Here is a 15,395-nt window from a genome sequence, read left to right on the forward strand (position 1 = left end):
TAGTGATGGGTGAATTTATTCATCAGGCATGGATTAGTGGCAAATTTCTGGATTCCAGCGTGGGCTAATGTTTTTGTGAAACTGTCGCAAAAATTCGTTGTGGGATTATTCGCTGCAACAAAAAAATTGTCTCTTGTCAAAATTGTCACATGTCAAAATTATTCGGACACCCAATGCATTTGGACAAAAGAGTTGTGCGTATAAAAAAATGTCGCTCATGTCAAAATTGTCGCGCATCAAAATAATTTTTCCGAACATTGACTTCAATGTGTTATGAAAATTTTATGCCGTTTCACAAATTTTTTCCGGAGTTCTCTTGGCATATCGAAACAGGACAGATTCGCCCATCACTAATGACAAGTCCACAAACAGGCTTCATATGAAATCATTTGTACTTTTTGCATTCTGATGCATCCTTTTGCAATTTGCCATCCAGCTTTATGCCACTGTGCATGCTGGGAAATGGCTTAGGCAGTTGAGTTATGCACTCCTCAATGCACACGAGATATAATAGAAAAAGCAGTCCTGTAACGATACAAAAGATTCCAGCCTTGACATTTGGTCAAAGTTGCTGTTTTTCTTCACAGTCAACAAGGGCCCCTCACCCTTTCCACTGCCAGAGTTTGGGCTCTATAACATTGTGCAGTCTCAAGAAGCTGTCCTTATAAATTACTCCCAGTGAGCCAGTCCTCAGCTCCTAGGAGGGGAGACCAATCATCGCCAGTGATTTTGGCCTCCGTAGTGCATCGCTATTTTTAAGTGTACATCACAGTGTATTGTCAGAGATCCCACACCTACGTCTGTCCACTCCTTGTATCTACCCTGTGGTGGGGTATTAAAGGGGATAACCATCTAGCATAAAATCTGGCTTGTTTTAAGCTTCATAGGAAACTACACCTGAGAAAGTGAATACAATCTCTGAACCCAGGTACAAGGCTCTAGTTCTCTCCTTCCTGCTCCAAGGCTGCTCTATTTCCCATGGCCAGAAAGGGTAAGTGAATCCAGTCTCCCCCATTATTTACCCATGTACAAAGCTCTGATTTACTTTACTTCCTTCTCCTGGTCTGCTTTATTTCCCATAACCAGAAAATCTGCATCATCGCATTCACACAGACATTATTTCTTGACTTTGACATCTGAACTGCAGTTTCGGCACCACCCATTATGCATATTACAGATCTATGTTCAAATTTGCCATAAGCCAGTAAATATGGGTGGGATTTTAGCTATACCTGAACCGGGACCCTTGAAATTAGCTATTCAGTTTAGTGGTGAATTTGGGTTGTTACTGTAAATGTGGCAGGAGAGAGGTAATTTTACATATCTGATTGACTTCATTGCTTGTTAAGCATGATCATTTACAATGGAGTGCAGTCTTCATCAGGTACAGTGAGACAGAGAGTGGTGATTGGATTGGCTTACCCTGCCTGACCATTGGAAAAAGTACAGAGAATCAGAGCTCTGTACCTGGGAAAGTAATGAGGGGGATTAGATTGTCTTATTCTACCTGATGATGAGAAAGAGAGCAGCCCAAGAGCAGGTACAGAGAATCAGAGCTCTGTATTGGGGCAGTTGGATTCACTTACCCTATTGGGGCTAATGCAACTAAGACCAGGATTCTGCCCAATTGGACCTACCCTGTAAGATTGTCTCTTGCTGCACATTTTTGCTTCCATTTTCCCAGTATCCACATAGATTGTTGGTCACTTTTGCCCATTTTATTTACTTCTTCCTTTCCTAGCATCACAACTCTGTGGTTTTACGATGATCAAGGGAAGAATCTTGGCATTCCTGATATTGAGTCTTTGCCCCGGATAAATTGTAGCAGTGATGGGTAACCTGTCTGTTGCTTCTGTTCCTACACACCAGGACTATGGTTATAGTGAAGAGCATGGCAATAGCAGTTATAGCACTAAAGACTATCACAAGTACCAGCTGCAATGTGGTCAAACTCTTCTCCACCTGGGTGACAACCTCCTTCACTGAGATCGTGCCCTGGGTCTGTCTGCTGCTCTCCAAAGTCCTCACTAGTGTTGGACGAGTGACCCTGCCATGTTTGTGTGCAGTTTCATCGCTTTTAGGTGATGACCTCACGTCATAGTCCCATGTAGGTTTGGGTATGGGAATCTCACAGGATTTTCCCATGAATCCCTCTGGGCAGTAGCATTCATAGTCCCCCACACGGTCATAGCACCGCCCATTATTATGGCACGGTTGCCTTGCACAGTCATCGATGTTAATTGTACAGAAGCGCCCCTGGAAGCCAGAGGGACACTCACAAGAAAAGCGATTTATTCCATCGTGACACGTCGCTCCATTGGCGCAAGGTCGCATTAGACAGTCGTCCACATCAGTCTGACAAAGCTCTCCAGTGTATCCAGCCAGGCAGCGGCAGGTAAATGTGTCTGCAAATCCACCAGCGTCGTGGCAAGTTCCACTGTTCAGGCATGGAAATCTGCAGAGCAATATTGAGTTTTACTCATTTCTTATTAATGGGGTGAGCAAGTTAAAGTCTGGCCTGGCATACCCTATACCCAAAAAATATACCCCTGACTTCAGACTATGGCATGGCTCAACAACATGGATACAGGTATCTACACTGAACATCTACAACATTTGTGACTCTTGTCACTCGATGGATATTGATCATGTTAAAGGGGAACTATCACGAAAATAAACATTTAATACAAGCTTCGTCATACTGAAATAAGAAACTTTCTAAATACAATCAATTAAAAATTCTATACTGTTTCTGAAATAATCAAGTTTATCTTCACAATTCCTCTCTCGGCATCTGTTTCTCCTCATTCTGTCTTCATTCAGGAGTTGGGTGTCAGATGAATGATCCAATATATCTTGGGTTGGGTGTCAGATGAATGATCCAATATATTCTTTTGCCTAGAAGATGTATTAGAGCTCACTCTATTAAAATCACCAGAAATCCTGTCTCTCTACATGCAGGATTTGTGCAAAAAGCAGTTATTTTGTTAGAGTGAGCTCTAATACATCTGCTAGGAAAGGGAGCTCCCCCTATAAGATATATTGGATCATTCATTTGACACCCAACTACTGCAAGAAGACAGAATTAAGAGAAACAGATGCTGAGAGAGGAATATTGAATATAAACTTGATTATTTCAGAAACAGTCCCTGTTTTAATTGATTGTATTTAGAACGTTTCTTATTTCAGTATGACGAAGCTTATATTAAATGTTTATTTTCGTGATAGTTCCCCTTTAACGTGATTTCAGAAACCGTGCAGAATTTTTTATTGCTTTCCACAAAAAGCTTGCTGTATACCTCAAAGACCATAGGTCAAGAACAGATAAAAATAATATAGTGCAGTATTTAAAATAAACTTATTGCACATGCATTATTTAAAAGGTTTTTTTTTGTGCTGTTTACACCCACAGTGTTCATATGTATTTAAATTATGTGCACCAACTTAGAAAACATTGCCCAGTGATTAGCTATTTTCTTAAAAAGTGAATGGTTGTCTCTTTCTCTGCCGTGCTGTGTTAATTTAATATCACATCAGTCTTTATAATTGAACCAAATATGTCCCAGGGTTTTATTTATCCAGTAATCGTAAAGTGCTACATCTCAAAAATACACCTAGAACATCCCCTCTATTAAATATATAGCTGCAAATGGCCCATGCCATGATCAGGCCAATAGGATCCTTCCCCAGAAAGCCCCCTAATTCTGTGCACCCCACTCTCACCTTGCTTTTTCACATGGCCCCCTCTTCAGCTCACACGTCCTCCCGTAGAAAGGCTCTGGGCAGATACAGGAGAATTCTCCATCAGAGTCGATGATGCACACACCCTCGTTCTGGCAGGGGTTGGAGTGATTGCACATGTGCAAGTCTGCAGGGAAGAGGAGAAATGCATATGTTTAGGTATATAGCACTGCATCCCCTTGATTCTTTAAAGGGTTTTTTCCCCTTTAAATTAAATGATAGAATGGCCAATTCTAAGCAATTTCACAAGTGGACTTTATTTATCTTTCATAGTTTCTTTTTCCTGACTCTTCCAGATTTCAAATGGGGATGACTGACCCCATCTAAAAAAAAAAAAATGTTCTCTAAAGTTACACATTTATGGGCAGATTTATCAAAGGTTGAATTGAAAATTCAAATTTTCGTTTTTTTTTTATGGTCAAACCTGTCAAATTCGACTAGGGAGTTATTCAAATTCAATTAGAGTTTTGTAAAAAAAAAAAAATTGAATTTGATTTTCGAGATTTATCATACTCTGGCCCTTTAAAGGATAAGTAAACCTTTAAAATAAATGAATGTAAAATTGATGAGGGGGTTATTCTAAGCACTTTTGAAATGTAAATTCATTATAATATAATAAATTCATTACTTTTTTTTAATTCCAAGATATTAAAGGGGTTGTTCACCTTTGGGATAACTTTAATATGATGTAGAGTGTGATATTCTGAGACAATTTGCAATTGGTTTTCATTTTTTATTATTTATGGTTTTTGAGTTATTTAGCTTTTTATTGAACAGCTCTTAAATTTGCATTGTTTGCAATCTGGTAGCTAGGGTCCAAATTACCCTAGCAACCATGCATTGATTTGAATAAGAGACTGGAATATGAATAGGAGAGGCCTTAATAGAAAGGTGAGTAATAACAAAATTGCAATGACAATACATTTGTAGCCTTACAGAGCATTTGCTTTATAGAAGGGGTCAGCGACGCCCATTTGAAAGCTGCAAAGAGTCAGAAGAAAATGGCAAATAACTATAAAACTATAATAAATAAATAATGAAAACCAATTGTAAAGTTACAATAACATACTAAAAGTTACCTTAAAGGTGAACCACCCCTTTAAAGGATACATGTACTGTTACTATGAATGAATTTTGTTACAACAGCACCACCTGCTGGTCATTTCCCCACCAGTCTGACCACCAAGTAGTCAAGGAAGTTGTCAGGAGAATGAAAGAGACTGTTCTGATGTTCTTCTGCTCAGGAATAAAATTAGAAATCTTTCTCACTCTTTCCTAAGCAGAAGAACATCAGAGCAGCCTCTTTCTGTCGCCTGACAACTTCCTTGACTACTTGGTGGTCAGACTGGTGGGAAAATGACCAGCAGGTGGCGTTGTTATAACAAAATTCATTCATAGTAACAGTACTTGTATCCTTAAATATCTTGGAATTAAGAAAAAAAAAAATGAAAGTACATTGCAAAAGTGCTTAGAATAGCCCCCTCATCAATTTGACATTAACTTATTTTAAAGGTTTAATTATCCTTTAAGAACTCCAATTTGCCTCCTAAAACTTGCCAAATTGCTGTTTAAGTCAATGGGAGAGGTCCAGGGATCAATTTAGAGTTGTTTGCAGCCATCTTGACATTCAATTTTTTCGAATCGAGTTTTTAAATTCAAATCAAATTCGATTCGAGTTTTCAGGTCAGTTTAATTCATCTGAGTTTAAAAAAATGTGATTTCATTATTACATTTCTATTGGTCGAATTTGAATTTATGTGAGTTTAGGGGAGTTTTTAAAAACGTACATGAATTTGAAATTCGACCTTTAATAAATGTGCCTCTTTATGTTATTGCTACTTTTTATTACTCCTCTTTCTCCTCTTTTCATATCCCAGCCTCTTATTCAAATCAATGCATGGTTGTTAGGGTAATTTGGACCTTAGCAATCAGATGGCTGAAATTGCAGACTGGAGAGCTGCTGAATAAAAAAGCTAAATAACTCAAAAACCACAAATAATAAAAAATGAAAACCAATTACAAATTGTCTCAGAATATCACTCTCTACATCATATTAAAAGTTAATCAAAAAGTAAACAACCCCTTTAATTTCCAGTTGCCAAATTATTTCCCCCATCTGCCCTTGCACCTACAGTCAGACTGCTTATTCCCTGTACATGAGCAGTGTTTGTATCCCCTGTACATAACAAGTAGGGATGCACTGAATCCAGGATTCAGCCTTTTTCAGCAGGATTCGGATTCTTCTGCCTGGCCAATCCGAATCCTAATTTGCGCGGGGAGGGAGATTGTGTGACTATTTGTCACAAAACAAGGAAGTAAAAAATATTTTCCCTTTCCCACCCCTAATTTGCATATGCAAATTAGGATTTGGTTCGGGATTCTGCCGAATCTTTCGCAAAGGATTCGGGGGTTCGGCCGAATTCCAAAATAGTGGATTGGGTGCATCCCTAATAACAAGTCTATGTATTGCCCAGCTCCGCTGTAGGTTGAAGACTGTCTAATGCTGAGCAGTCAGAATATTGCCGAGGGCTAAAACCCAACGAAAGTAGGGTGATAGGATAAGGATTTACTGTGCCCCCAGTGTATAGAAATAAGTAGGTTTCCTGCAAGTTGAAGTCATTAAGGGATTAATATTCTTTCCCTCATATTCTGAGCACCTGGCTCAATATCGCATGTGGGGGGGAGGGCGGAAATACCAAACTATTCCAGCTGCTAGCAAGTCTCAACCACTTCTGCCTTTAATGAATTCTAGTGGAAAAAAAAAACAATTATATCTTTAAGAGTAAAAGGCTGTGTTTCAAATATCACCCTTTCTATTAAAGGGTAACTAACATGTATGTTCATGTCCGTTATTTACTACTGCGTCTGCAGCTGCATTGACTCCCACACTAGAACTAGTTGTGCCTGGACTACAGCGGAGAAAGGATGATAAGCAAACAAGGGACAACATGAGTGTCTTGCTAGGAATAACTTACCCTTTTTTACTGTACTTTTAAAAGGCCACTATACTAAACTCAAAACAAACGAACCACTTCAGACTGCATTACGCTTGGGCACCTTTGATGGAAGAGCCAACAAAAATTGTGCAACAAATAGCAGTATTTTTATAAACACACAATGGATCTAACTTGGGTGCATTTGCATAAGGCCAAATAGCAAGCACCCCTGGGTAATTGAATCCAGTGCCCAACTCCTACCTACAGACAAATATAGTCACAACTCAGGAACCAGCAACCCCATTGTATTGATGATACTGAGCAGGTCAGTAAAACTCTGGCACCAGCTCTTTCTTTTGGCTCCTAGTTCTCAATCCTTTGCAAGATCATGGGAAAAAGATTTATGGGCCTGGTCCAAGTAGGAAGAATTTCATTGGCACACAGGAGTTGCAGTAGTAGGGCAAGCCCTTGCAATTTTATTAATGCAGTGGTGCAACGTTTTGGGGGGGTGTGACCCTGAAACATTGCACCACTGCATTAGTAAAATTGCAAGGGCTTGCCCTACTACCGCACTCCTATGTGCCAGTGAAATTCTTCTTACCTATGACATGAGGTGTCCGATTCCTCTTTCGCTGGGCACCAGGATACTTAATCCCCTTTGGGTTTGTGTGGAGTGTGGCTTCTCCAAATCTTGCCTAGTCCAAGTAGAACAAGGTTTCATTGTGCACAGTGGGTGTATGATTCTGTGTCTGGTGGTGGGTTGTGTGTGCGGGGGGGGGGTGCATTAAGTGAGCAGCCAGCAATATATTGGACCAACCTTTATCACAGAACTTGCCAGCCCAGCCATTGTGGCACATACATTGCCACGGTTGATGACATGATCCATGGGCACAGCCTGGCATCCTCACGCAGTCCTCACAAAACTTACCGTCCCAGCCAGGGTCGCACCTACAGAGCAAGAACAGAGGGTTAAGGGTCTGAGTACAGAGGAAGCAGACCCTGAGGTTGCAGGGGAGCCCAAGAATGTAGAGGGCCTTGTAAAGCCATAATTATTGAGCAATTTTAATATATCTTGGTAGAAAATGTCAACTTAAAAATGTTTTGGGGCCATAAATTGAATTTTCTGGGGGGTCAGTAACACCTGTTTACACCACTGGAGTTACCCAAGAGTATCTGAATTAGAATTAGGGAAGGACAGAACACATGGAGTTAGGTTGCATCTACTAACACTAAAGAACTATCTGATGCCAGAACACAAAGCTCCTGGGAGATAATATGGGGCATCCTAATGGTAAGGAGACAAGGGTGTTGAGGGCTAGGACAAACATACATAGTGGGTCCAATTATTAAGCAGCACTGTCCAACTTAAAGGAAAAATATACCCCTCAAACAATGTAGGTCTCTATAAAAAAGATATTGCATAAAAACAGCTCAAATGTAAAACCCTGCTTCATGTAAATAAACCATTTTCATAATAATATACTTTTTTAGTAGTATGTGCCATTGGGTAATCATAAATAGAAAATTGCCATTTTAAAAAATAAGGGCCGTCCCTTGGGATCGTATGATTCACGGTGCACACAAAAAAACCATACATGTAAGGTCATATGAACCAATTAACAGACAGAGTTCTGTATTTTGCGTCCACACTTCTTCCTGTTACAGTTAGAGTTGTAGTATTTTTGGTCAGGTGATCTCCGAAGGCATCATCACAAAATGGTGGTTCAAGGCAAGAGATGTAAAAGGGCAATATTTACTTAAGATTCTTTAATATGCCACTTTGATATAAACCATCTGTTACTTAAATATTCATTTTGGGGGTATAGTTTTCCTTTAGCTTTCGTGCTGTGGGGCCACTCTGAGTTCAGTACCCAGGGGATCCCATGCTCCATAAGGATGGTTCTCCGCACCTACCTGCACTCTCCGTCCTGGTCACAGTGTCCGTGATAGAGATCACAGCGCTCACTGCACTCGTCAGCTGCAAGAGAACATTCCTGTTAGAGTCACATGCCTTCTTCCAAATTCTTCTCCACACTCCACACCATGTGTATTTGAGTGAAAGTAAATGGGAAGTTCACCTTTAAATTGCCCTTTAGACATGTTGGGCAAGAAAGTCAGTGTGGTGTTTATACAAATGGCCTGTAGATGTCACTGTGCTCATACTTATACTGTGCATACTTCCTGGTAGCTTAAAAGTGAAAGCTTACTGTTGTGTAATGGCTGCATGACTCTGCTAATAAAGCACTGTTATACTCTACCAAAACATAACAGTCAGTTAAACAACTCACCAATGGGGTTTAATGTTTTGATTTAAACTAAAAAATTTCTGTCTGGTTGCTAGGGTCAGTAACCCTGCCAACCAAATAATAGATTGGAAGCTAGGCATTCTTCCCCCTGATTAGTGGCCCGTGACATGTTGGGATGGATTTGTTGGATGATGGGAAGTGTGTGACTGCAGAGTGAAAATAGGAGTGTGCAGACTTCTGTGCTCTTGGGTTCTAGAGCAGGCTGGACTAGACATATGTATTGTTGGGTTCCAGAGCAGAGGTGAGCAGATTGTGTTGTGGGGTAGGAGTGTATAAGGTGCGCAGGCTGCTGGTGCTGATCATACCTTGTGCAGAAATCTGATGCAGAGACAGGAGCAAACACACGGCAGGAAGCAGGAGCCGGAGCCAGCAGAGCATGGTCAGCAGAGTCTGTAGGCAGAGAGAGATTGTAGGTATGTATTGTGCTAAATAAACACTCCCAGCATAATGTGTGTCCCTCAATGTGCACTGCACACGCCAAAATCCTTATATACACTCCCAGCACAACTGGTGTGTCCCTCAATGTGCACTGCACTCCCCAAAATCCTTATATACACTTCCAGCACAACTGGTGTGTCCCTCAATGTGCCTACACTGAATCTTTATATACATTTCCAACATAACCTGTGGGATCCATAGTCTGTAGACAGAGACCTATAGTGCTGTCCAAACCCCACAGACTCACCTTCAATAGGGGGGCACAGGGGGTGTCCAGTGGGTTACAGGTTGCCAGGGACACAAATAGAAGTAGCAGATTCCATAGCCAATGAGTGGCCCAGGGTGTGCTCATAAGGAAAGTCTGGTTGTGCTGAAATACCCAAACATTGCAAACGTCAGTGGTATCCTGCAGGTACAAGAAGAGAGACAGACCTGCATTGGCAAAAGAAAGGTCCAACCATGTATCTCTTATACCAATGTAAACTAAAGGGTATTTAAGGGGAACTTTCCCAAAATTGTACTTACTTTCTGCTAAATCCCCTTTTGTACCGTATATGATTGCTTAGCTATCGGGTATATCACACTGGCAGCTAGGCTGAGATTTGCAGGTGAACTGGAGACTGAATCCCAATTCATTCTCTTTTTCTTCTGTTCCTCTGCTGACCCAATAGTAAGTATGGGAACGAAGGGCTGAACATAATACAGCTGGTTCTTACTGTGTTTCATTGCTGCCACTAGTATTCAGTTGCTACCACAAGAGGGCACTATAGAGGTCACAACTCCTTAGGCTCCTACTACAGGAGATGGAACAAATTATGCTGCCAGCAGAGGGCACTGCTGTGACAAGCAATATAATTGCTAGCTCTTCTGCGTATTTCTAACCTATTTACCACTTTTTTAATGTCAACTATACAAGGGAGGCGATCAGATTTCTTGAAAGAATGTAGCATGCATATATTATGGCTGTAACAGTAGTAGTATTGCAATCAATAAGGCTGTAACCCAGAACTTGGCATCATTATAGCTTAGCACAGAGCTTGCAATAATTATGACTGTAGGGCAGAGCTTGCAATCATTATGGCTGTAGTGCAGAGCTTGCAATCATGGATGTAGCGCAGAGCTTGCAACATTATGGCTGTAGCGCAGAGCTTGCAATCAGTATGGATATAGCGCAGAGTTTGCAATCATTATGGCTGTAGTGGAGCTCTTGCAAACATTATTGCTGTAGTGGAGTGCCTGCAATCATGGCTGGAGTGCAGCGTTTGCAATCATTATGGCTGTAGCACAAAGCTTGCAATCATTAATGCTGTACCACAAAGCTTGCAATTAAAGGCTTTAGTAGGAAGCTTGCAGTCAGTAAGGTTAGGGCACAAAGCGTGAGACCAGGGGGGGCTGAGCAAGCTTCAAAAAATAATTTATGGGTGAAAGTACAATGTACTGGCATGCCCACTGCCCAGATAGATTGGGCACAGGTGCCAGGCAGGAGGAGTGGATGGGTCTATAATAGTTCTGTCACAATAGGAAACATAAGCACTGAGAGAGTGTCAATTGTTCCAAATGGGGGGCAGAAAATAAGCAGAAACCCCCAGGCGGAGCTGCTGAGAGTCAGATTTATAGAGCGAGGCACTGGACTGGGGCACACGGCCTTGGTATCACATGTGCTGCTCATGTAATTAGGCATGCAATATGTCATGTAATAGGGCATGGCACAGACCTCTGTATTAGGGAGGAATTGACCCTCAAACTGAATCTGGTGCTGTATCCTTCCAAGTGACAGACGTGTATCTCTAGAAAACCTGTGGTACTGATACCCACCTGTCACATGGCAGTGCCTAGCGCTTTGCAATTACTATTCAATATAAATGGGAGCAATTGCAAGCTTTTCTTCCCTTTCTATTACATTGCAAAATGCACAAAGGTCTCCTTGTTTGTTGAGGTTGTCAAAGCACTGGCTCCATTTTGTTATTTGGTCTCTGGGCAAGTATGCTCTGTATCGGCCTATGTAGATACTATGTATATATATCATGTATATATATATATATATATATATATATATATATATATATATATATATATATATATATATATATATATATATATATATATATATCAGAAGAGTAGTGCATCAATGGCGCGACACAGTCCTTTTCTGGAACGATCACTAACCATATTCTGATTGGGCAGGCTCTTCCTATGACCTCTGTACACAAGCCAATAGTCGCCAGCCAGTGTTGGCACATGCATGGTTATTGTGGGTAGGAACATGTGTAGCTTGTTAGTTGGATAGCCAGGCCACGTTGTGAGTAGAGTACTGACTAGTGGGTCAGTTGTGAATAGGCGGCTACTGTCAAGTAAATAGTGATGAGAGTAGAATGCTGTGCAGAATAGGGTTCAGTCTTGTGGTTGCAGTGGGTAAGTTGCAAGCATACGACAGTGTGGTGGGTAAATTGGGACCCTGGGACAGTGCAGTGGATAAGTTGTGAGCATAGGATAGTGTGGTGTGTAAGTTGTGAGCATGGGATAGTGCATGGGATAGTGCGGTGCATAAGTTGTGAGCATAGGGTAGTGTGATGGTTAAGTTGTGAGTATGTATGTTTTGAGCATGGGGCAGTGCTGTGGGTAAGTTGTGAGCATGGGACAGTGCTGTGGGTACGTTGTGAGCATGGGGCAGTGCTGTGGGTAAGTTGTGAGCATGGAACAGTGAGGTGGGTAAGTTGTCAACATGGGACAGTGCTGTGGGTAAGTTGTAAGCATGGGACAGTGCTGTGGGTAAGTTGTGAACATAGGATAGTGTGGTGTGTAAGTTGTGAGCATGGGATAGTGTAGTGTGTAAGTTGTGAGCATAGTATAGTGCGGTGGGTAAGTTGTGAAAACAGGATAGTGTGGTGTGTAAGTTGTGAGCATGGGATAGTGCTGTGTGTACGTTGTGAGCATAGTATAGTGCGGTGGGTAAGTTGTGAACATAGGATAGTGTGGTGTGGAAGTTGTGAGCATGGGATAGTGCAGTGGGTAAGTTGTGAGCATGGGGCAGTGCGGTGGGTAAGTTGTGAGCATGGGACAGTGCGGTGCGTAAATTGTGAGCATAGGGTAGTGCGATGGGTAAGTTGTGAGCATGGGATAGTGTGGTGGGTACGTTGTGAGAATGGGGCAGTAAGTTGAGTAAGTTGTGCGCGTAGGATAGTGCTGTCTGCTGTGGGTAAGTTGTGAGCATGGGACAGTGAGGTGGGAAAGTTGTGAGCATTGGGCAGTGCTGTTGGTAAGTTTTGAGCATGGAACAGTGAGGTGGGTAAGTAGTCAACATGGGACAGTGAGGTGGGTAAGTAGTCAACATGGAACAGTGCTGTGGATAAGTTGTGAGCATGGGACAGTGCTGTGGGTAAGTTGTGAGCATGGGGCAGTGCTGTTGGTAAGTTGTGAGCATGGGACAGTGCGGTGGGTAAGTTGTGAGCATGGGACAATGCTTTGGGTAAATTGTGAGCATAGGGCATTGTGGTGGAGAAACTGTAAGTAGACAATAAGGAAATAACCTCCCAGTGCTGTTTACTCCAGTGCGGTGGGTAAGTTGTGAGCATGGGACAGTGCGGTGTGTAAGTTATGAGCATGGGATAGTGCGGTGGGTAAGTTGTGCGCATAAGATAGTGCTGTGGTTAAGTTGTGAGCATGGGACAGTGAGGTGGGTAAGTTGTCAACATGGGGCAGTGCTGTGGGTATGTTGTGAACATGGGGCAGTGCTGTGGGTAAGTTTTGAGCATGGAACAGTGAGGTGGGTAAGTAGTCAACATGGAACAGTGCTGTGGGTAAGTTGTGAGCATAGGACAGTGCTGTGGATAAGTTGTGAGCATGGAACAGTGAGATGGGTAAGTTGTGAGCATGGGACAGTGCTGTGGGTAACTTGTGAGCATGGGACAGTGCTGTTGGTAAGTTTTGAGCATAGGACAGTGCGGTGAGTAAATTGTGAGCATAGGGCATTGTGGTGGAGAAACTGTAAGTAGACAATAAGGAAATTACCTCCTAATGTTCAGTGCTGTTTACTCCCCAGTTGCTGTAATCCTGACAAGTAGGGGCTTCTCACAGGCAGGCAGCCAAATTCCTGAGAATAGGAAGTTCTGCTTGGCAGGGACAGTGCCCAACAGTGGGTCCAAACTGTGTTTGTGCTGGGGGAATGTACTGTGAAACCAGTCAGGCGTAAGCACACGTGTCCAGTTCTAAATTGACCCAAGTGATTGTCCAGCGAAGTCAGGAGACAGTAATTATGAAATTTCACCTCAGTCTGTAGATACTCTGTCCCTGGGTCCCCTCACGAGACATAATCCAGGGAGGCACAGATACAAGTCAGTGGTCCCATGGTACAGTAAAGCAGAGGAAGGAACCTGACCTCCTTAGCAGGCCACTGTTATCTCCAGGAGAGTCATGGCTTGGGCAGTCCAATGTACAGAGCACTAGGGTGGCCAAGAGACTGGCCACTGGGGATTCCAGATCCCCTTATACAACTCCTGTGGGTATCACTTGGTCTCCCTGTGCCTCCAACACCACAAACCAGAAGGATCTGATGAAAAGATCTGTATGTTCCTAAGTGAAGGATGAACAGGGTGATACAGCAATTTGGCTCCTTAAGGTTCCATTGTGGTCCTGGTAGATCCCATTGAACCCAATGTTACAAGATGTGCAGGGGCAACAGAGCCCAAATGCAGGTGAGGGAACTCCTATCCTATATGAGTAGCAGGTCAAACCCAATAGGGCTGCTCCAACCCAACAGGTAGCTTCATGGGGTAAACTCTCCAGAGTTGTGCCAGGAGATGGTACTGAGCTCTTGTAATCCAAGGGTAAGAAGGATCCACTGAGATCTGGGGCCTTAGGAAGCTGTGTCCCTCCAGCAGTTGGAGGGGAGCGGTAATGGTTTGTGGAACCAGTCTGGAGGACGTTACCTGCAGAAGGAGGTGTGTAGAGGAGCCAGCCCCTGTTGGATAGTAGGAATCCGTGGTGCAGGCACGCACTTGTGCTGACACACACCTTCCCTTCTAATCCCCCGAGCAAAGTGAGGAGCGCAGGGACAGCTGCTGGGAGTGTGTCACAACTTATGCCCCGTGCCCGAGCAGCAGGGTATTGTCATGCACAGGCCAAGCAGAACAGAAGGGTGGGATTAACATATAGAAACAAATGTTTAGCCCATCTCCCCCCCCAACTCCAGTGCTCACAGTGATCCCCTTTACTTATCCCACAATATCCGTCTCACAGAACTCCCACCCCTCGTAACTGGATCCATCCATTGTTTCCTATATTTGACAAGAGATCAGAGTGTGAATGTCGTGCGACTGTGTTTGGCTACAGCCCCATTCCCTGCGTGCCCCGCATGCCTCTGATATTACTGCCGTCCCTACTGGGCAATGTTTGGCACTAGCGAAGCTCCAACACTTTAAACATGGGGCTCACTAGATATATATACACAGAAGCCATGAATATCTTTTAAATTAAATCCTTATAAACGGTGAGTTCTGATGTCATCAGTTATAAACGGTGAGTTGTGATGTAATTTCTGTCACATGACTCACTGAAACTTGTGTATTATAATAAATAAAGTACGGATATGAGGATATTAGAAGTTCCCTCTTAGTTCCATGACCTGTATAAAAACACTCAACCTTATGTTTTTCAGGAGGCCAGGAAAAAATTATGGAAAATCCAGGAAAATGTAAAATCAGGGAAATGTGTAAAAAAAGTAACTTTTTATTCAAGTACTGAAAGGATATAAGCACAAAAGCAGTTTTGGGTACATCGGGACAAAATTTTGAAGAAAAATCCAGTGTGTGGACCATAACGTCACAACGCCTTTTCATGTAATTTTCAATACACCTTTTTGAACATTTCACAAGATATCTCAGTGTTGCTGGTCATTTTTTACTATTTAATCATTTTACCTTGCACCTGAGGTAAACTCCAAAACAGAGTGCTGCCCATACCTATATATATATATATA

The 15,395-nt window shown here is 42.4% G+C and overlaps 1 protein-coding gene across 2 annotated transcripts; it reads right to left on the minus strand.

Annotated features, from left to right (window-relative positions):
• Positions 1-234: 234 nt before the first annotated feature.
• On the minus strand, positions 235-14,659 carry dlk2.L (delta-like 2 homolog L homeolog). 2 transcript variants are annotated; one of them, XM_041562602.1, is made up of 7 exons: positions 13,430-14,659; positions 9,669-9,791; positions 9,289-9,373; positions 8,592-8,655; positions 7,495-7,625; positions 3,724-3,868; positions 235-2,455 (listed from the first exon to the last, which is right to left on the minus strand). In XM_041562602.1, the coding sequence occupies exons 2-7, from the start codon at positions 9,771-9,773 to the stop codon at positions 1,744-1,746; spliced, it is 1,242 nt and encodes a 413-aa protein (XP_041418536.1). In that variant the 5' UTR covers positions 9,774-9,791; positions 13,430-14,659; the 3' UTR covers positions 235-1,743. The 2 variants fall into 2 exon arrangements, with proteins under 2 accessions (XP_041418536.1, XP_018118215.1); XM_018262726.2 differs by having other exon boundaries at positions 9,669-9,827.
• Between the last annotated feature and the right edge of the window lie 736 nt (positions 14,660-15,395).

The sequence above is a fragment of the Xenopus laevis genome, chromosome 5L (genome assembly GCF_017654675.1).
Source record: "Xenopus laevis strain J_2021 chromosome 5L, Xenopus_laevis_v10.1, whole genome shotgun sequence".
NCBI classification, from domain to species: Eukaryota; Metazoa; Chordata; class Amphibia; order Anura; family Pipidae; genus Xenopus; species Xenopus laevis.

Excerpts from the sequence above, each read along its gene's own strand:
- dlk2.L (XM_041562602.1), bottom strand. The coding sequence starts at position 9,773 with ATGAGCACACCCTGGGCCACTCATTGGCTATGGAATCTGCTACTTCTA. Across the intron at positions 9,374-9,668 it reads CCTGTGCCCCCCTATTGAAG|ACTCTGCTGACCATGCTCTG; the intron begins GTGAGTCTGTGG and ends CTCTGCCTACAG. Across the intron at positions 3,869-7,494 it reads TGGCAAGTTCTGTGATAAAG|ACTTGCACATGTGCAATCAC; the intron begins GTTGGTCCAATA and ends TCTTCCCTGCAG.